This window comes from Enhydra lutris, unplaced genomic scaffold (assembly GCF_002288905.1).
Source record: "Enhydra lutris kenyoni isolate GAN:26980312 unplaced genomic scaffold, ASM228890v2 scaffoldscaffold44, whole genome shotgun sequence".
Taxonomy (NCBI): Eukaryota; Metazoa; Chordata; class Mammalia; order Carnivora; family Mustelidae; genus Enhydra; species Enhydra lutris.
This window is the reverse complement of record NW_019154128.1, coordinates 3788984-3811037: the sequence shown is the minus strand read 5'-3', so window position 1 is coordinate 3811037 and position 22054 is coordinate 3788984. Positions and strand designations below refer to the sequence as shown.

General features: G+C 46.5%; 1 protein-coding gene across 3 annotated transcripts in view; it reads left to right on the top strand.

Moving 5' to 3' along the window:
* LOC111155877 (NCK adaptor protein 2) overlaps positions 1-21571 on the top strand; it is a 147238-nt gene extending 125667 nt beyond the window's left edge. For all 3 annotated transcript variants that reach the window (XM_022516324.1, XM_022516322.1, XM_022516323.1), the window contains exons 4-5: positions 1838-2559; positions 20191-21571. In XM_022516324.1, the coding sequence (XP_022372032.1) occupies positions 1838-2559; positions 20191-20385 (917 nt within the window). In that variant the 3' untranslated portion in view covers positions 20386-21571. The remainder of the gene's footprint in view (positions 1-1837; positions 2560-20190) is intronic.
* The last annotated feature ends 483 nt before the right edge of the window (positions 21572-22054 follow it).

Sequence of the window (22054 nt, the reverse complement as noted above, 5' to 3'; positions counted from 1 at the left end):
TTCCTCTGCCTGGTCATTGCTGCCTTAGCATGCCGACTCCTTGATGAGGCTTAGAATACCCTGGTGCCTGAGCCTTCTGGACAGAAGTGTACTTTCTGAGTGGTCTGCCTTCTAGATTTTGGAGCTAGTGAATCCCACATAGGTTTGAAATCACATGAAAGATTCATTTGAAGATTTAGAGGTTCATGTTTTCATGTAAAGTGAGTTAACTTGTAAGTGGAAGTCTAAAATCATAACTTGGCTTCATACCCTGGTTTACGTTCGTATTTCCTACATGCTTAAATAAAATGTTGTATATTTAAAAAAAAAAAAAAAGAAGAAGAAAAGTCTGCTGAAGCCATTCACTAAAGAATTGGTATGTCTGCCTGAAAGCCTTGTGAATGATCCCTTCATGTTGCTGGGCTGTCACCTCGTGCGTGCTGTCCAAGGGCCTTACAGTGGCCAGACCCCACTGCTGGCACTAAGTGTGGGGCAGCTGAGCCTGAGCCTGGAGGTGTGGGGGTGCTGGTCTAGGAGGCAGTGCTGAACACCCCACAGTAGACAATGGTCATACGGCAATGTTCTGTTCCTCTTGAACTCCTGCCTGCTCAACAAGGGAGTAGAAGCAAAGATAATCCTTAGGATCATTCTGTCTTTACTCCATTTAATGGAAGAAAATGAGAGTTACAAACTCTACCCATAAGAGTGCTTTGGTGTCATTTGTGGGGGTGGTTATCTGCAAATGGCCAGTTTCCATACCATCAAAATCCCCACATTGACAAGTTAGGAGGTGTTGTGGAGCTGGTGGGCGGGCAGCTGTCTATCAGGCAAAGCTGGGGAGCCTGCCCACCCTGTGAGGCTAGTGGCCCCTGTGGCTCTGAACACCAATGTACCTTTCTCCCCTAGGCTCACTTCTCAAGAAGGTTCCGGAATTCTCTATGTTCTACCAGGGCTGAAACACTTTTACCTTAGAGCTTTTCACTCTGTTTTCCCCTTGCACAGGAGGAAGTAAGTTTCCCAATGCAACTCAGTACTCACTCCCTTACGTATCTGAAGCTTCAGACCCTGCTCGATGCGCTTTGAGATTTTCTTATTCCCTTAAAGAAAACCCAAACAACACACATAAACAAGACAGTCACAACCCATTAAATTGGTTTTATGATCCACTAGTGGGTTTTGAATCACCACGTGAGAAATTCTGCCTTAGGCTTAACAGATGAACAATTTTTTCCTAATTGGCTCATCACAACATGTGGGAAATGAGTCTCTTGTTTTGAAAGGACAGAATTGCAGGAAGACGAGAGAAGGAGAAGGAGGGTATTGGTTTGCGCCCAGTGGGGCCAGTCTACTGCCAGACAGCTCTGGGAGGGCCCAGAGTGTCCCCGAAGTGGCACAGGCGTTGAGTTGGTGAGGTGGGAGCTGGGCAGGCAGTTCTGACCAGTCCTAGACTTAGAGCAGGTCTGAGCTCATCAGTCCAACTTCCTGGTGGGTACGAAGGCCAAAGACATCCTATCTAAGCCACTCTACCTTATTTTTCTCTAAGAGGGTCACAGGAATTTTCTAAAAAGTAGCATCCTTCCAAAGGAAGCTAGCTCTCTGCTCTTTTGTAATCTTTTTCCATTGCTAGTACTCGGGCAATCTTTCCCAAGTGAGTGAGAGAGGGGGGGTGTAGAAATCCCCAGCTTTTGCAAAGGTGCACTCCAGCTGCACCTCCCTTTGCTGGCTATGGCTGTAGGGTGTGCCCGTGGTGGCTTCGTCTCCTTCCTGCCCCCCGGTGTGTCAGAGGGCTGGGGAAGGCGTGTCTGAGCACCAGGGATGCCCCGTGTGTGCCCACTGAGCCCTTGCTGTGTCTCCGCAGGCCTCGGCAAGACCAAGAGGAAGACGAGCGCGCGGGACGCGTCCCCGACGCCCAGCACGGATGCCGAGTACCCTGCCAATGGGGGCGGTGCCGACCGCATCTATGACCTCAACATCCCCGCCTTTGTCAAGTTCGCCTACGTGGCGGAACGGGAGGACGAGCTGTCCCTGGTGAAGGGGTCGCGCGTCACCGTCATGGAGAAGTGCAGCGACGGCTGGTGGCGAGGCAGCTACAATGGGCAGATCGGCTGGTTCCCCTCCAACTATGTCCTAGAGGAGACGGACGAAGCGGCCGCTGAGTCCCCCAGCTTCCTGAGCCTGCGGAAAGGCGCCTCCATGAGCAATGGCCAGGGCGCCCGGGTCCTGCATGTGGTGCAGACGCTGTACCCCTTCAGCTCGGTCACCGAGGAGGAGCTCAATTTTGAGAAGGGGGAGACCATGGAGGTGATTGAGAAGCCCGAGAACGACCCTGAGTGGTGGAAGTGCAAAAATGCCCGGGGGCAGGTCGGCCTGGTCCCCAAAAACTACGTAGTGGTCCTAAGCGACGGGCCCGCCCTGCACCCCTCGCACGCACCGCAGATAAGCTACGCGGGCCCCGCGTGCAGCGGGCGCTTCGCGGGCCGAGAGTGGTACTACGGGAACGTGACACGGCACCAGGCCGAGTGCGCCCTTAACGAGCGGGGCGTCGAGGGCGACTTCCTCATTAGGGACAGCGAGTCTTCGGTAAGTGCCCCCGGGTGGCAGAGGCCTGGCGGCCGCGGTGTACTCATCTCCATGAGTACATCGTGCCCCGCACTGGTCAGCTCCCTTCCCTGTCCACACACGGCCCATAGCCAGAGCATGTCTACAGCTCCCGGTAGCCTAGAGCCCCCCGTATCTGGGGCTCCAGTTAAGCTTGGGAAATACGATTTGCCTGTAAACCCACGTAAGGTTGCTGCTCTGTAATAGACGTACGTCTGCCGTGGGGATGGGAACCCAGTTGGGGACAGTGGTTGTCATTGTCCTGTAGACGTACTCTTGCAGATGGGATGGTAAGGAAGGTGGTTTTCTAGCTCCTGAAGGTGGTTTGGCTGCTCTACAGAAATTACCCCTTTAATGTTCTACAGACTCAGACATCATTTTTCTCTCTAGGCTTCCCATTCTGTTCATGAGCCCACTCCCTGCCAACCGCAGCCTTGGTGGTTGACTTTGTTTCCTCTCTGGGTCCGAGGCATGTCTGCTGCTCTCAGCGGGCGGGGCACCTGGGTTCTGACACAGCCTTTGTGCGTTGTTTGGTTTTCCTTTTGAAACCGTACAATCCTACGGTCCTCTCTGCTGCAGGCAGCATCGCGGAGTTCATCTCTGAAAAGCTTTTAAAAGCACTTATGAACGGAATTGAAAAGAAGAAGGACAGGGCTTAAGAGAGCAGAGTTTGCGTGTGTGAACTGAATCAGAGGTAGGAGGCCACTTGCCTCATAGCAGATCCTCTTCCAGCGGTCGGTCGACAGATCTGGGGTTTGTGTTTTGGGTACGTGGCTGAGCCTGTCTGGAAGACAGGGCAAGTGTCATGCAAGGTAACCTTTTCATGTGTAAACATTGTGGAAATACTCAACCCAACTGGTTTTGTTGATCCCTTTGCAGATGCACCTTCCATATAATAAGATTCCCCCGAAACAAGAGTGCTGTAGGTAGAGTGCATTGCAGTTATGTTGTGTCGGTTCTGGCGGGTTTCAGTTTAATTTTTAAAATGCAAACTACAAGACTAGGAAATATGTAAACTGTACTGTAATTGGGGTCCTCTGGGAAGGCTGATAGCGCCATCAGTCAGTGCATATTTAAGACTCTTGCAGAAGGATCTGCGAGGAACTCGAGGCCATGGAAATGTTTTTCCTTCTCTGAGAGAGAGGCACCTGCGATGTGTTCTTCGAGGCAGGAGGAGCATCATGGTGGTGGCGACTGGACCCCTCGCCGTGTCAGCAGGTCGCAGCGTTGGCGGCCGCCTTAGATGTGCTGAGGCAAGCACCCCAGGCCTGGATATTAACTCCCTCTGAAATCTGAACTCTGTGATTTTCTTATCCAGCCGCCAGAGCTTATCGTTGCTGGCAAGCCATCAGATCGAATCGTTCTCACGTGATGTAAGCTCTGCGCAGAGCTGCCTTCAGATCATGCCGGAGGCTTAGGAGGATGAAGTATGTTGCACGTTTAACTCTTGAGCAGAAACTTAGAGGAATCACTGTAAAACCAATTATGGTAGAAGGTGGTTGGTCCAGAGTGCCTAAGGGATAAGTATAATCCTGAGTCAGAAAGTATAAGCTTGATTTAGAGATTTGGAATTTGAGGGGCACCTGACTGGTCCAGTTGGTGGAGCGTGTGAGTCTTGCCTTGGGGTTGTATGTTCAAGACCCACATTGGTTGTAGAGATTACTTTAAAAAAAAAAAAAAACCTCAAAAAAAATAATTTTTGAGTTTGAAGACACTTTTAAGAATGGAGAGGGGTCAAAGCAGCCCTGCGGTGCGGAGACCTTAGCCTCATTCACTGTTCTTCCTATCTAGGGCTTGGGGACGGGGTAGATGAGAAAAGCGCCCTCCCAACTGCTGGCCTCGGGGCAGACTTCCTACTACATTTCCATAGGAAACACACATTCGGCGGGTGTCACTGTCTGAACTCAGAGACCAGATCCTTGTGGATGGGGGGACACAGGCCTCCCCCTTCTCACTGGGCTTCGCACGAGCGTGTTTTTCGCAAACTGGAGGTTTACGGCAGCCCCGTGGTGAGCAAGTCTGATTGGCACCATTTTCCACCAGCATTTGCTCACCTCGTGTCCCTGTCCCATCTTGATAATTCTCACAGTATTTGATACTTTTTCCTCATGTTTATATTTGTTATGGTCATCTGTGATCAGGGATTTTTGACTCCTTGAAAGTTCAGGTGATGGCTAGTGTTTATTAGCCATGAAGTATTTTTAGTTGAGACGTGTGCATTATTTTTTAAACGTAATGCTATCGCACACTTAATGGACTACAGGGTAGTGTAAACGTAACTTTCATACACACTGGGAAACCAAAGAATTCATCTGATTTGCTTTCTTGTGATATTGGCTTCTTTGCGATGGTTTATAGAGTATTTCCGAGGTACGCCTGAGTTTTCTTCACCTGGGTTCCGTCTTAGTACTTGAATAAGCTCCCGTGTCTTGTTTGTCTCAGATTATGAGAGAATATGCTGACTTTCTAAATAATTGAAACGTTAATTATTGACACTGTATTTTAACCATTTTTATAGGACACTCTCCTGATTTTTTGCATTTTGTCTTAACTTAGAAAAGCGAGCCATGGCACACTAATAGTGTGATTCCAGGGGAATGGAGGCAGGAGAGGACCCCCCATCAGCCCTGCACCCTCTCTAGCACTGGCTTGGACTGAGGAGGGCCACATGACCCAATGTGCAGGGCTGTGATGGTGTGCAGGGCTGCTGGTCCTAGTGGCTTTTGCCTTCACGCGTGGCATTTTCCCTGTTGGGATGCCTGCCTTGTGCCAAAGGGATGTTCTGGGGTTCTCCAAGGCGTGCTGCTGCATTTCTCCCAACAGCAGACCTAGGTCTGCTTTTCCTACTCCCACCTGGGACCTCTGAGGCTGTTGAGGAACTTTATGGATGGACAGATGGACAGATCCATTCCTTATTCATTTTCCACCATCTCCTCTCTGCCTCTGCCTCTTGGCCAACGCTCTCTTATCCTTTGTCTCCTTTGCTATTCACTTTGGCACTTCTGAGATGAGAGCCTGGCTTTCAGAGCCACCACCAGACCGATGTGAGCCCTTGACATAGCAGCTGTAATCTAAAAGAACATCGTGTCCTGCCGGGGTCGGAAAGGCTTCTGATGGGATGCAGGGACATCTTCGTTTCATTTCCCTTCTCTCTCGCCATCTTTGGGCCTGGGACTTTCCTCTGATTGAGGTCACCACAGGACACCTGGCTTCTGCGGGAGCTCAGCGGCTTCTCAGAGCTCTTCTTCCAGATAGGCCTCCTTAAGATCTCCTGAGGGATTCTGCTATAAATAATCAAGGCGCTTGCTTGATGTTCTCGTGCATTTAAAAATACTCAGTATTTCCCTGTTTTGAAAAATAAAAATACACCTAACACTGCGTCTTTGCAGACTACCAGTAGAGTTGCCTAGGACATGTGTGCATTTAAGGGAGGAGGAGCGCCTGTTTTGGAAAAATAAATACAAACCTTACCACATCCTGGGCTTGCGGGTGTGAGTGATGTCCTGGGTGTTTTCAGAGCTATCTGTCAGGCATGTTTTATCAAGGAATGAACAGACCAACCAAAGGATCCTGTTTGGGTGCCCTTTCCTGTCCCAAATCTCAATACCTACCCTCTGTTTCTACCATCTTCTCTCCCTTGCTCCCAGCCCCATAATTATCATTTCTCTCAGCAGCTCAAGGTGAAAACAGCACCGTTTCTTACCCTCCATGTTCCAATTTCCTGCGTGCACCTGCGAATCCACAGCTCATGAAGTCTAGAGAATTCCAAGTTCCTGCCTGTCCTCTGTGTGCTCACCAGACACCCTGATGCATTTGCCCGCATGTATTTGTACTCTGCGGATAGGGTTGGAAAGCCGTGCTCACAGTTAGGAAAAACCAGCAGCGGGCATTCTGGGAGGCTCTGGAAGTTGTCAGTAACTTAGCTTTACAGGAGCTCCATCCTCCATCCTTGAAGCCATTATTTGGAAAGAGACAGCTTACGCCTGTGATGCTCGTCTGCCGAGGAGACGAGCCGTGCAGCACCTGCCCGTGGTTTAGGGAGCCCTTCTCCTCCGCCGGACTTTAGAAATCCCGGCGAGAGCTCCTTCTTCCACATGTGTATGGTATGTTTCACAGTAGGATTTGGAAACTTTAATTGCTGGTCATCCACTGCGTTTGTTTCTGATGGAGAAAAACTACCTTTTGCTAAAGATCACGTAATGTGTGCGTTGACCACATGAGCAGTCATGTGTTCCATTCCTTGCTCTTTTTGAAAAAAAAAAATTATATATATCTATATATAGGTATATATAGATATATATCTCCATCCATCCATTAAGATTATCTGGCCAGGGAGGAACAGAAGGACAGAATTAGTATAGTTCCTTGCTATGTATTCAAATTTTATTTCTTCTAGAAATCATAATTTTTTTGCCAAAACTCTGTTTTTGGGTGATGTCATCCCTTTGCCTCTCTAGATCACTGATGCTTACACTGTCCCACAGGCCAACGTCCCTCTGAGGGCCTGGTAAGATAGAGACCGTGGGGTCCCACCCCTAACGTTCCTGACTGTGACTCCCGTACCGTGACTCCTGGCAGATCTGGAGCCTGAGAATTTGCATTTCTTAGCACATTCCTCAGCGACGCTGATGCTGATGCTACTGAACTGAGGACCACACTTTGAGAATGATTATTGTAACCCCCGAATGGTTTCAGACATACTTATATTTGCTGTTGAAATACTACATTTGCTTAATTCTACATTTGCAAGAACTATAAACATGCTCAAAGGTGAACATTTATCTCTTCTAAAGTTTCCCTTAGGTAGAACTGTTGGCTTTCTGTTGAGTGGAATTCAGCTTCTAAAGTGCTTTTTGTCGGTTTTTTTCAGCTGTTTAGGATGGCCTTTGCTCTGTGTCTCAGAGTGGGAAAGAGGGCAGTCGTCAGAGCAGAGTGAACCCTGCTTCTTAGCAGCACAGAAAGGGGGGACCCACGGAGTGAGTTCCTTCCAACAGTGACGCTCACGAGCTTTCTAAATCCACGGTCTGGGGCCATGATCTCTAGATGCCTTCTCAGGTGTGGGTTAATGTTAAGGAAGAGCAGTGCCTACATGCATCTTTCCATTGAGAAAACAGTAAGTTACTTTTTAATCATCAGGCTCTTTGCCCAGTACTGAATGGAAGCTTTAAGCCTGTATTTTTTTTGTAGTATGTCTCACTTGAAATATATCGCATTTTTAAAACTGCAAGGACCCGAAGCATCACTTAGGATGGCTGCTTTTCTAAGAGTTCACTCCTCATCACCGGTCTCGCTGGCCCTCCCGTATTTACCTTCAGACAAATCGACAAACTCACGCATCTGTGAAAAAGACTAGAGTCTTATTTAAAGCTAGTTCTTGAAATATGATCAGTCACAAGTGTGCCCAGGGTATCCCTCGTGATTTTTTTCAGAACCCAACGAGGGCTTCTATACTGAGCCCTTGGCCTCCGTTCAAGGCCTGGCTCCCCGTTCATCCCCGGAGGAGGGGGTTCTTCTTGGGAGGAGGAGGATGGACTGGTTCTCTGAGTGCTCTGCCTGTGTCTTCGCAGACTACCGATAGAATTGCATGTAACCAGCAGGCAAAATAACTTGGCCCTTCAGGAACACAAAGCACCTGAGAATCTTAGAAAACCATTATTTATGATGAAGGGCTTTAAATGGAGTCTGGTTTCTGCTTTGTTGCAAATAAATAATACTGAATCCATTGATTTGTTTTTGGAGGGAGATTAATGTTGAAAAGGAAGAGTAGGCTGTCACCCCAAACTCAGCTAACTGGTGACGCGTAAAGGAAACAGGCGTAGGTTCGCCAAGGGGGCCCTGTCAGGCCAGTGGACTAGGGCAGTGAGGCTGCACAGAGCCACTCTCCCCCTTGTGAGCTGAGAGTTGCTGAGTGGCCTCTTCTGTTCATGCCTGGTGTCTTTCCAGGTCCTAGTGTGCAAGTTTCCCTCCTTGCACTTGTGTTCCTGCTGTTGGGTTCTTGGACTGGGCTGTCTCTGCCTCCAGACCTTTATACAGGCCTAGAAAAATCTAGAATGCAGTTTGCCTCTCCTGTGCCCCTCACCAGTGGAACGTATACATGTCCTTCAGGTCTCATTCCAGCCACCTTTGCTCCTGCAGAGTCTTTCCTGACCTGCAGGCCTGGGCCATGTGCTCCCCACATGCTCCTGGGTGACAGGGCAGTCTTACACTCGGGTGACTTTGCCCCTGAACATGGCTGTGCTGGCCCCTTTGAAGGCCAGGTCAGCACAGAGAGTTTGTACTGTGTCACGCTGTTGGCCATTGAATCCCACTGCTTTGGTGGGATTCTAAGAAACACTCTGCGTTAACCAACGAATTAATTATCCAGAAGGTGTGTAATAGATTCAGTATGGGAATCAGCAGCCAACCAGTGCCGAGTGCTAGAGATTCCGAAGTTCTCTGTCCGTGCCTGTGTTCTCCTGGGGTTGTGCTTAAATGCGTTGCTGGAATCCGAACTGTGGCCTCTGGCGTATTTTTTTGCTGCCACGAGGGTGGTCCAGACACCCTCTGTTGAGGCCTGCAGACATAATGAAGAGAGAAACGGTCATCCAGTAACCACTGCCAATTGAAGAACAAGTCTTTCAAAGTAAAACAAAAAAATAGGTCCAAGTCAACAATTTATCCATAAAAGTATTCAGAAAGATTTTCATAAAAATCTCCTAGACCATGAACTACCATTTATCTAAATATTTCTATTGCTCTCATAGAAAATCACCAGTACATGTAAGAAATGGTTTTCTCCAAAAACATTTCACAATGTAATGGAAATTTTTAAAAACTGGGTCAAGGAAGTTCTAAGCCCTTAATCTGTTAGAAGGGCTTATGTGGCAAACACATGCAGTACCAGTGTAAGCCTCTGGGTTGGTTTTGGTTTTTGTTTTTGTTTTATTTTTATTTTTTAATAATTTTTTTAAAAGATTTTTTATTAATTGACAGAGATCACAAGTAGGCAGAGAGGGGGGCAGGGGATGCAGGCTCCCTGCTGAGCAGAGAGCCCGATGCAGGGCTCGATCCCAGGACTCTGGAATCACGTCCTGAGCCGAAGGCAGAGGCTTTAACCCACTGAGCTACCCAGGCACCCCTGTTTTGTTTTGTTTTGTTTTGTTTTGTTTTTTTAATAATCAGTTTTTTAGCTGTGGCTATAGAAATAGCTAAATATATTTGTCTTCTGGACCGAGGCTTCCATGTGGTTTCTATAGGAGGTGGAAGTTAGGCTGACCTCCCAGTAACTTGACGATCATGCCACTGAATTAGCAGTGAGAGAAAATCATAGAAAGTATTAGGACCTCTGTGAACTGGGCAGTTTTGTTTTGTTTCTCACAACACACACACACGTGCATAGACACAGAGCGAGGGGCACATGAGGCTGCTGGCCCAGGCTGGTGCCCACTGGCCAGCCCAAAGCTGTGCTTCTTGCCACAGATGTGTTTTCTCTGCTGGTGAAGGAAGACCCCCTGTACCATCTCCAGCTTTCAAGATTGGAGGAACCAGGACAGACAGAGAAACATTGAAATCCGGCTCTCCTTGACACATGGTAAACAGCAACCTGCAGTCTCACATGTCTTCTCTTTTTAAACTGAGGACCCTGGCCTGCCTGCCAGGGGTCTTCACCAGGTGTCCTGAGAAAACTCTTCCTTTGCAAGGAAGGAATTCCTTCCTATAAAAGGAATTCTGCAAGGAGTGTATACGTTGGTCTCGAGATGTGTGCAAGGCAGGTACGTGCCCAGCACACATGGTTTCTAGGGTATCTCACTAATACTACCAACATGCAGATATTCTGAGACGGACCAGCGGGTGTCCCAGCCAAAGCAAGGCAGTATCATGGTAGCATTTTCGGAAAATCGAGAAAAAAGTGATTCATAGGAAAAAGTAAAGTTTAGGGATGATTGTTGCCTGACCCCAAGCCAAAGGAAAGCACGCATTTTTGGATCAGGAGGTGAGTCTGAGCCCTGTCTCCAACTGCCACATGTGTCCCCCTCCATATCCCACACCCCTCTCAGAAAACCGGCTAACTAGGGTCACCAGGTGTTTCAGGTGATCTGAGGGAAATGTTGCATACCACTGCTGTGCCTTCGTTAGGAGGTGATGCACTGGACCCCGCCACTTCCCCACCCCGCCCCCGGTGCTCCTGCGGCCGGTGACTGCTCTGCCAGACTACTGCAGGTTAGCGTCCATGGCGGGAGGAGCCCATGTCCTGGCCCATCCCGATGCCTTGGCTCCCTTTGTCACATGCCTCTTATTTCTACCGGAATTTCACAAAGCTTTTTAGACCCCACAGAAACTTTAAGAGAAGTTTTTTTGTTGTTTGGTTGGTTGGTACTTTTTATAGTGGCAAAGTGTACATAATGCAGAAGTTACGGTTTTAACCATCTTCAAGTTCAGTTGCGTCATGGATATTTGCATTATTGTGCAGTCATCGTTACCATCCATGTCCAAACCTTTTTCAGCTTCCCTGCTTGGGATTGTATCCCCATTAAATACCACCCGTCTCCCTCTTCTCCCAGCCCCTGGTGACTTTCTGCTTTCTGTCTCCATGAATCCAACCACTCTAAGCTCTGTATTGGGGTGGAATCATACAGGATTTGCTCTTTTGTGCCTCGTTTATTTCATGTAACGTCATGTTCTCGGGGTTCATCCATGTTGTAGCCAGTGAGAGGATGTCCTTCCTTTTTTAAGGCTGAATGGGGTTCTGTTGTATGCCCAGACCACATTTTGCTTATCCATTCATCTGTTGATGGACAGTTGGTTGGGGTTTCCACCTTTTGGCTGTTGTGCATAATGCTGCTGTGAACATGGGTGTGCAAATACCTTTTCGAATCCCAGACTTCATTGGTTTTAGATGTATGCCCTGAAGTGGAGTGGCTGGATGAAATGGTAGTTCACTGGTTAATTTTTTGAGGACCTGCCCTCTGTCAGTCACAGCAGCGGCACATAGCACGTTCCCACGGGTGGTGCATAGGGTTTCTCCACATCCACGCCAGCAGTAGTTACTTTCTGTTTTTTTGGTTTTTGTTTTTCACGATAACCATCCCAATGGGTGTGAAGTGACAGCTCGCTGTGGTTTTGATTTGCATCAGCACATAACCTCTTAATCTTACCTTTACTGTTTGCTTCTTTGGGTAGTACTAAGCAGCTCCTCCCCGTTACCTCCATAGGATGGCAAGAGCCAGGGAGAATAACAAAATAGATACCCCCATGAAGTTTATGGCACTGAAAGCGGTTCATTATGAATGAGGTCCGCAGGTAGTCATTACAAGTGGAATTGTGTACAAACTGGCCTGCTCACCCCCTTCTTCCTTACTGTTTTCTGTTTCACCTTTTTGAAAGTTCCCACTACATTACAGTCATGGGAAATATGACAGAATCAAGCATGCGTAGGTCGGCAAACAAACAGGAGAAGACACATGTAAAACTTTCCTTAGCTGGGCAGCAGTCATTCTCCCAAGTGTGGTTGCTGCACAAGCATTAGTATCACGAGGGAACTTGCCAGAAATGCAGATAATCAGACCTCACCCCAGACCTGCCAAATCGGAGTCTCTGGGATGGAGCCACGTGCCTTCTGTGTGGATAGGCTCTCCCAGTGATGCTGTGTTCGGATTTGGGAACCACTGGATTGTGGCATCAGAAATTGGTTCCAGCCCTTTTGAACAGCATTGTGTTATATGGTAAGATGAATCGCTGAATATCATTTATTGTTGACCATTTACACTCGGCATGACGTGGCAAAAAGACAAAGAGTGACAAGGACAATATTCTGAAAGTCCAGCCTCTGAAATAGTTACATTTAACTCTAGGAAATATGTTTTGGGAGGCAGGGAAGGATAAACACACATGCACACACTAACTTGAAAGTGGACCCTAAACACTGTCATTTAAAGATTAGTAGACCGTTCTGTGGTTGACGACTGAGTTCTGTAAAAGAGTTTATTTCAAAAGAGAATGAGAATGAGAATGCTTGGTCATGTCACGTATGGATTGGCCTCAGGCCTGGGAAGTAAATACTTCAAAGACACATTTATAGAGGAAGAGAAAACGCCAGCAAAGAGATAATCGATGGAGAAACAAAGAGAGTAGTATCAGTTGACATTTAGTGGCCTAAGTATAGACAGTGAGTCAATTTTGATTAAAAGAAGGCCTTATTGGACAACCTGGGCAGGTGATCTAGCAGAATGATAAAACCAAAAGGCAGCTTTTTTGAGATAAGAACAGAGAGAGTATTGATCAGTGGAAGATCAGTGGAATAGAGTTTGCCTCTAATCCATTGGTTCTCAGATTTTTTTTGGTCAAGGAACTGCTTCTCTGGACAAAGAGTACCTTCCTTGAAGAAGTATAAAAGAGATCCATTTACCAAATAAAAGGAAAGAATGATGCGGCCATTGATAAGAAACCAACAGGGTGACCTGGATTTGGAAGTAGAGGGAGTGTTGAATATATGCATAAATTATTGATGTTCAAAAACCAGCATGACCGGAACTCGGTCCAGAGCCTACCTGGGAGGCTTGGTGAACCGCACAAATGACATTTCTACTCTCCAAAATGAAAAGTTTTAAGAATTACTGCCAGGGAGCAAGGTCCCATCCTCCCCTGTTATTTCTTCCCAGCCATGTGCTTAAAAGAAAATCATATTACTATTTAAGCTATCAGGGATGAAAGAAGAAATAAAGGACATTACGGACTGTTCTCAGCATCCATTTTTTCCCCATCAGTGAGAAAATAGTGATTAAATCTTGAGGAAAGGAGAGAAATATTTGACCAGGGTATCTGTTTTATAAAAATGCAAAGGTGCTTTACAGCTTTACAGCAAGTATTTGAAATAGTGGATCAAGTTGATGAAGCTGTAGAAGTAGTGTCAAAGAGGGTGTTCTTTCATTGTCTTTTCTAAAAGTGGTCACTTGTGAGCAGAAATTATAAAAAGGTGAGATGTAAAAATTACCTAAAGGAATGGAAACTGGAAGAGATGGTCAGAATGGGAAATTCATAAGTCAGTTCATTTATTGAACACCTGCTCTGACCCCAGTGTGGATGTGTGGGGTTAAATCAAGTTCTAGTACTTAGAGGGATTGTATTCAAATAGGGACCTAAAACCTAAGCAAAAAAATATATATATTAGTAAAAGCCCTGAGAGGTTGATTTTCCCTAATCTAGTAATTGTTTTCCTGTCCCACTTGGAAAACGACTTCCTAACAAGGGGGATGGGAAGAATGAATGGCTTATCCCAACTGATAATTCTTCATAATCTGTGGTTCAAAAGCGTGAGAATAGAAAAGAAAAATGTCACTCATTTAAGGACAGTCAGAGAGAAGGAGAGAATAAGAAGACATGGTCTGATATTAGAAAATTTGAAAAGCTAGCACAGCGTTTGGTGAAGAGACATGACACCAAGTAAGTATGGCGTTTGGAGAAGGAAAGGGAGGAAATATGGGCAGTGGGAGGAAGCTTAACTACAAGACTTGAAAACAGATGTTTCAAAATGGAAGAGAAGGTACAGGACTGAGTCTAGTTAGATTTTAATGAAAGTTTAACAAATACGGTACCTGTGATGGCTTTAAAAGGTGTCCACAAATTCTTTGATTCCCTTCTCCTCAAGGGGTGGAGCCTGATTGCCTCACCTTCGGGAGGGGCTGACCTTAATGACTTCCTTCTAATGAACAGAATGTGGTGGAAGTTATGTTAGATGATTTCCGAGAGACTGGATTGTGAAAGACATTCTGGTTTTGCTCCTCTTCTCTGAGCACTTGATCTTGAGGGAGTCAGCTGCCTGGTCTTGAAAACACTCAAGTAGCCCCTTGGAAGGGCCCATGAAACCAGGAACAGAGGCCTCCTGAGTGGTTCATGTAAGCAAACCTGGTTCTTGGAATCAGCTCCTGCATCCCCAGTTGAGGCTTCGGACAATGTCTTGACTACAGCCCAATAGGAGCTGAGTGGTTTTAGCTCAAGGTTTAAGGCACTCCCCAGTTCCTGAGCCACAGAAACTGCAATTATAAATGTTTGCTGTTCAAGCCACTGAATTTAGGGGTGATGTGTGACACAGCAGTAAACAAGTTAATATGGTACCCCAGGCAGAAGGCAAGACTGTAAGTTAGGCGACGACAGAAAATGACAGTTCAAGAGACAAAGCTTTTCCATTGGTTGTTTAAAGAAAAAGTGAACAAGTGGCTGCCATGTTGGTAATGTTTATTTTTCCTCTGCTGGAAATCAGGAGACCTCAAAGATACTTAGAGGCAGACAGTTCATAAAAATGAGATCGAAATGAGCCTCTTCCTCAAGGAGCTTGGAGCCTAGTAGGATAGATTTAAACAAGTCAGGATGACAACATGATCATGCGTGAAGTAAAATGTGGTGCTTCTGCAGAAGGAAGTAGGCCTCTTCTAGTTAGTTTGGAAAGTTAAGTATTCTCTAGAAATTCTAGTCAAAAGAAATCTTTTTAAGTATTGACAAGACACCAATTGCTATCTTTATAAAGTTTCATGAAAGGAACTTAAGGAAGAGCCCCTAAATGACAGTATTTGCTTAGTATCTCCCCAAAGATTTTATACTCCTGACATTACTAGAGTTTGTTAAACTGTTCTAGTCTCTTCCCAATTTTAGGAATTATCTCTGTTTTGCAGTTGAGAAAACCAATACAAAAAACCATTGGGAAATTTGCCAGGGTCACAACGCTATTCAGTGAAGGAGCCAGAATATGAACCCAAGCAGCTTGGTTCCAGAGTGTATAGTACAACCAACTGTCCTGCTTCTCAGCGTAACTGTAATAAAGACCTGGAGTCTGAACAAATTCCCACTTGTCCGATGTCACACGACCAGTTTCCACTTCAGGTCATGGTAGACTAATTTCTCACAGACTAACGCTTCTGCCAAAAACACCTTGAGAAGCTGGACGAAACCATGAAACAAACTAAAAGCAACCAAGAAGTAGTTTTTCGGGAGCCTACAGTGCAAGGGGGCAAAAATTGGAGGCCAGGGCCACCCAGGAGGCAAGGCACCAGAAAAAAATCCATGCCTTCAGTATGGACTCCCCAAAGTCTACATACTGGACACAAAGGCAATTCTGAAATTAACTAGACTGTCATCAGTTCTTTTCCTCATTGGATTGAGGTGTTCTGTGCCACCCTCCCCGAGTACTGAAGCAAAAGCAGATTCTCTCCAAAGGACAGTAGCATCATTTCATATCTCATATCAATATGTAGCACTCAAATGACAGTACCAAAAGGCAAGACTGAATTACCAAAAACAAGGAGGGGAAGAAAAGAGAATAGAAACAGACCCATAGAAGCCCAGATTTTGAATGTGTAAACATCGTCCTCAAGATCTATGGATTAGTAGGTTCAAGAAATTCAGCAAGATGAATTTGAGTAGACAATTAGAAGTAATAAAAAAGGAACAAAGGTGAGAATTATAAGACTAAAAAATATAATAACTGAAATTAAGAACTTGGTGGGTTTACCATAGATTAAACACGGCCAAAGAAAGGATTAGTAAATGGGAAGATAGCCCAAAGGAATTAGAGATTTTAGGATACACATATAAAAGGACAGAAAACACAGAAAGAATATAAAAAAATTTTGCTTTGGACTGAATGTGTGTCTCACCTCAACCCCTGCCAAATTCACAGGCTAAGGCCCACTACCCAATGTGATTGTATTAGGTGGGTGGGGCCCTCATGAATGAGATTAGTCACATATTTATAAAAGAGACCCTGGAGAGCTCTCTTGCTGCTTCTGCTGTTCAGAGACACCATGAGAAGTTGGTTGTCTAGGAAGCAGGAAGCAGGCCCTCAAGAGGGTGGCAGGGCTATTTGAAGTGGTAAATGCTGGTGCCACATGACTGCTGGAGAGCCAAGCCAGCTCTCCTTGCTTCAGATTTAGCACCTTTAAAACATGTTTTATCGTGTCAAGTAACACACAGAAAATGTCTATTTTTTTTTTTTCCTTAAGATTTTATTTATTTAGTTGACAGAGATACAGTGAGAGAGGGAACACAAGCAGGGGGAGTGGAAGAGGGAGAAGCAGGCTTCCCGCAGAGCAAGGAGCCTGATTTAAGTACATGTGTATCCCAGGTCAAGTTCAGGAAACAGGACATTGCTGGTACTCTAGAAGCTACTGCCCATCCCAGATTAGCCTCCTGATTGCAGCATACCTCCAAGTAGAGGTAATTGCTACCTTTAATTTTATGAAAATAATTTCCCTGATTGTTTAAACCTAAGTATGTATCCCTAAACAGAACATTTTAGTTTTGCTTGCATTTATCTCTCAACGTAGGTATTCTCACAAAACCCTGTCAGGGTTCTTTGACTGGCTTCAAATTAGAGTGCAGAGTCACAGTGTCAGCACACCGCTGCTAGCCAAAGGGAGCGTGGCCTCGTTCTTTTTCACCCGACTCCCCTAAGTCATTCTAGAAGATGGACAAGATGTGGACAAGGCTGGTGGCATCGCCTCCCCAGGGGTCTTCCTCCGCTTTGTGCTCTTTCGCTTTCTCTGGAGGCAGAGTTGTTTTGGGTCTGGAGCCGCTCCATCTCTTGTCAGACCCAGGGAACTGGCCCAGTTTAAGGAAAGGAGATTCTGCCCACCTGTGTCCCAGCTGTGTCATTGAGGCAGCTCCACACCAGAATGTCTGGCGGGGCCGGAGTCCTCAGGACAGAATCAGAAAGGCATCCACAGCCTGGGGGTGAGGTTGGCCCCAGAGTTCCCCACTTCGAGGGGCTACTCAGCCCATCATTCACGTTCATATCTTTTTCTCATGGCTCTGAACATTTGAAAACACTGCCAGTGGTTGGCGCAGATGGTGTTTCTGTTCTAAGACCGTATCAGCATCCTGCAGATGGCTCACTGAGACGCAGATGGCCAGGGTTAAAACACAGATGGCTGGGCCCCACCCTGCAGTTTCTGATTCAGCCGGTCTGGGGGCGAGGCCTGGGAATTTGCTTTTTTTCTGACAAGTTCCTGGGTGATGCTACTGCTGGTACTGGTCTTGGGAGCCTACCTTGAGAACCACCGGTCGAGCTCATCTTCAGACTTCATTTAGTGCTAGTTAGTGATTGGAAAATCTGCCCAGAATGAACCAAGAATCCCCCAAGTGTTCAGCATTCCTGCTTCACATAAACTGGGTTTGTTCTACATCCTTAACTTTTAAGGTTTCTGCTCAAGAGCCCATGAAATTAAAAATTACCTTCTCCGCTGCATCGGCGCTCCTGCCGTTAACACCCAAATGCACATGGCATGCCATGATGTTAAATTAAGGAGCTTAAATTAAAAGCACATTTCCCTGTTCAGAAAGTCATCTGTTGATCATTTGGCTTAATTAAAATGGGGTATATCGTGTACTTACCCTGACTCACCTCGACCACAATGCTGCTTAATCTGTGAATTGATTCAGGGATCTATAAAACTAGCACAGTGCCTGGCTTGTGCTAAACTATAAAAGGGAGATCGCCTTCTGTGTGTGTGTGTGTGTGTGTGTGCGCGCGCGCGTGTGTGTGTAATAGAAGCTTGAAACTAAACATTGCTTTAAGGGAAATCAGAAGCCCTCAGGAGAGGATTGAGTGGTACATAAGCTGTATGGACTATTGCACTAGGACTAATAACTGTTGTGACAGCAACAACGACGCCAGTGCTCCAAGCCTTGCTCACACGTGGAGGACCTGTCAGGCAGAAACCTGTTTCACTTGGTTCTTTTTTCAGAGCCACACACAGCAACCAACTTGGAAAATAACACAGAGGATACCGAGGGTTAGCTTGCACCCATCTTGTTCAGTCCCATGAGAACAGTCACGATTGGAGAATTGATTAGAATTACTTAGAATGACATTTTGTGCGGTTTAGAATATTACATTGACAGGGCGGGTTGACAGGATCATCTGTGACATCAGGGTTTGTGATGATTCGTTTCTAAGAGGTCTAGTGGAGGAAATAACTTCCGAGTTCCGTGTTGTCCTCCCCACTCCCTAACCGTCACACGCCCATGACTCTGAAAATGGTATGTTGCCTGAGGTTAATTCGGAGATCCGTCTTTCTGTGTCTTCCTGAAGATCCAGCCCACTAGCACTTCCTGCGTCTCCTCTAGGGCATCAAGTCCCAGGGTTAGCACGGAGATAAGATGGGACCTTTCCCTCAAAGATTTCTCTTTGGTTTGTTTGGGGTGGAGGGATCCATAAATACAGGCTGTGAATACAGTTGTCACTTGATTCTTGCACGGTAGCAGCTGTGACTGGTGGGTGAGCCCCACAGTGCTTTTGTAGAGTTGAATGCCCTTGGATATCCATTTCCCTGGGATGTCATTGGTTTATGGGATTTTCACTTGTTTTGCAAGATTTTGCACACTTTGGACCAAAGGTTTGTAAGTTGCGTGTTAAAGTGGCTGAGGTGCTTGTTAATTTTGTCTCCGTGGGACCACACAGAACGGGGCGGGTCCTCCGCAGCAGGAAATTAGTTGGGTCTTGAGAACCAATGAACCCTGCTGTAGGAATTCCTTTAAGAGCTATAGTAGGCTTCTACCATCTGTACGGCTCTCCGGAATACAGAGTGGAGAAGATGTGGTCCACCTGGCCTAATGCATAGTGAAGGGATAAGACGAACGTGTAAGTTATTTATTACAGAAGTTACTGGAGTACACTCTGCTCCTGTCCCTGGAAGTTGTCAGCTTTCTGCTGTATGGCAAGCCAAGGAAGGGAAGAACTTATCTCAATTGAGAGAGGTTTCTTTAGGTGGAAAACCTTTCAGCTTGTAGCCTTGAAAGAATGATCGTCCAGGGTAGCGACAGGATGGCTCAAAGAACAACGTGAACTGCAGTGAGAGTGGGACAGTGGGACAGTGACATCTTAATTGATTAGATCTGTAGGCAGGGCCACGTGACACACCCCATGTGGACACAATGCCAGTGGGCAATTGGGTTTTATTCTGGAGCCACTGAGGGTGACCAGCCTCCTTCCACTTCCCCATCAGCTGGCTAGTCAGTGTCTCAGAATAGGCAGGACTACTTTTAATAAAAAATGACGATACCTTTCTCAAATCGATTCACATATAAATAAGGCACTGACATAATCGCAAAATCAGGCACTTCTCAGTAAAATCTGCGCTTAAACCATAGTACAGCCCCACCCCCACCCCCGGATATTACAAACCATGTTTAAAACTCCGGAGTTTTCAACTGCTCTTATTTATTTTTAAATAGCTTAGAATTAGAAAAATTTTGATGGCTTCATTTCTAATGGAGGGAAATTTCTAGCTGCTGCCTATATGCAGACCACTTTTTAGAAATTCCCAGTTTATTAGAAACAGGCTGGGGAAAAAAAATTCAAGTTTCTTCAGCATCAGGGTAACACCAGTATCCCTACACGCTATGTATGGGGTCCCCAATTTTCGAATAACTGAAATACATTTGGCACGGACGCTGTACTAAGCAAAATGGAGTTGTGCTTGGACTCAGAGCACGCGAGGTCGCATGGCCCCTGGGTCGCCGGGAGCCTCAGGCGTGCTAGGTACTGCCGCACACCTGGCGTGCGTGCGTGCCTGCTGCGTGGGGGCGTTCCCCCGCGTCTCCTGCCGGCGGCCGGTCCTGACTCGTGTTCCGTTTCCTCCCCAGCCCAGTGACTTCTCCGTGTCTCTGAAAGCGTCAGGGAAGAACAAACATTTCAAGGTGCAGCTTGTGGACAATGTCTACTGCATCGGGCAGCGGCGGTTTCACACCATGGACGAGTTGGTGGAACACTACAAAAAGGCGCCCATCTTCACCAGTGAGCACGGGGAGAAGCTCTACCTCGTCCGAGCGCTGCAGTGACGCCCACAGCCCCTGCCACCTCCAGGCCCTCGGTGCCACACTCACCTTCCCGGAGCCGGGCGCGTGCGCCCCCGGAAAAGGCCGCGCTCACGGGCCCTCCTGCAGCGGGCTCCGCTCTGTCCGGTGGTTCATCGGTCCTTGGCTTCCTTGGCCTCGTTTACCTTTGCGTGCAGGTCGGTCTGTTTTTCCGCTCGCCTCCCCTCTGCCAGGCCGGGCCGTGGCACCTACTTGCTGGCCTGCCCTCCTCCCGGCCAGGTTTCAAACGGGAGGTGCAAGAGGGGGCTGTTCGATCACGGCGCTCCTGCTCAACTGAAAACAGCCTTAGTCTGTTCAGATGGTTCGCGCTAACAGAAGCCCTCCTTAAACAGACATCGGGCACGGTTTGAACGCACCGATGCTGTCGTTAAGTGAACTACAGCACAGCTCAGAAAGCGGGGCCGGCGCTCCTGCAGAGGGCCCCGGTCCTGGGCCTGGCAGCCGTGGCTCCATGCCCTTTGCCCTTGCATGGCTCCCAGACTGTCCAGGGAGTGGACACGCCTTGCTGGTAGCAATACCAGAACCACCAGATGAGAGAGTAGTGAAAGTCCAGTGCCTTCGGGGCTATGCTTGCAATAAAAGAATTTCCTTGAAAGTCAGTCTGCAGAAGCCAGACCTGTGACCCAGACAGACAGATGCTGTGGTCATTTACCCCCAGATGTGCCATCCGCCTAGTGCTTTTTCCTCTCGCCCTGCGGCCTGTTTAAATTTCACGATTATGTATTTAATTCTCAAAGTAATATGTATCTGTAGCCATTTGTTGACACTAATACAGATGATTAAGGAAAACAGCTGATCTTTGGGGAAGGGGAGCTACCATACACTTTATAGACACACACACACACACACCCCATATATATATATATATATATATATATATATATATATATATATATTTATATATATATATATTATTTGCTTTACAGGGAATTTTTCAGGGTTTACAAGAGAATATGTGATTGGTAGTAAGAGACACAGAATGTTTATGAAGAAATTGCATTTTTTTTCTTTACATTTGAACTTCTTTATAGTTTAAATATACAGTCTTGAGATGGCACATTCCTACAACTGAAGAAGGGGTCTTGAGACCTCCTAAACCTGCATACTCAGTTTTTTGGATATTGTAATAAAAAAAAAAGTATTATGACAAGACTATGTGTGTATTTATCTTTGGGAAAACTCAGAGTCCATTCCGGGACAGTAATTGCTCCAGCATTTACTGGTTCCTCAGTGTCTACGGGGAAACAATTTTTAGAAAGGAGTTTGAACAAATTTATTATTTGCGTGTTTTCTTTTTCTACCACCACATATTTTGTATGCTGAAATAATAAATTTTAATTAGTGAAACTCCAAGAGAAAGCAGAATCTCAAGCTTGGTCCTAACTTTACTCTTTGGAAATTATTTGTTTAAAAATGTTGCACCGAACTTTTGTCAGCCGTAGTGCTCAGCACCAGCTTTTTTCTCTCCCACCCGTGTCTTACTTCCAGTCGCTCAGTTGGTAAGCAAATCTCAAACAGTTGCAACATGCCAGGCACAGGAAACAAAGTCACATCACAGGGGAATTGTGCCATTACTGACTAATGGAACAGCGCATGTATCCTCAGTGCCCTGTCTATGCCAGACAGGGTGTCC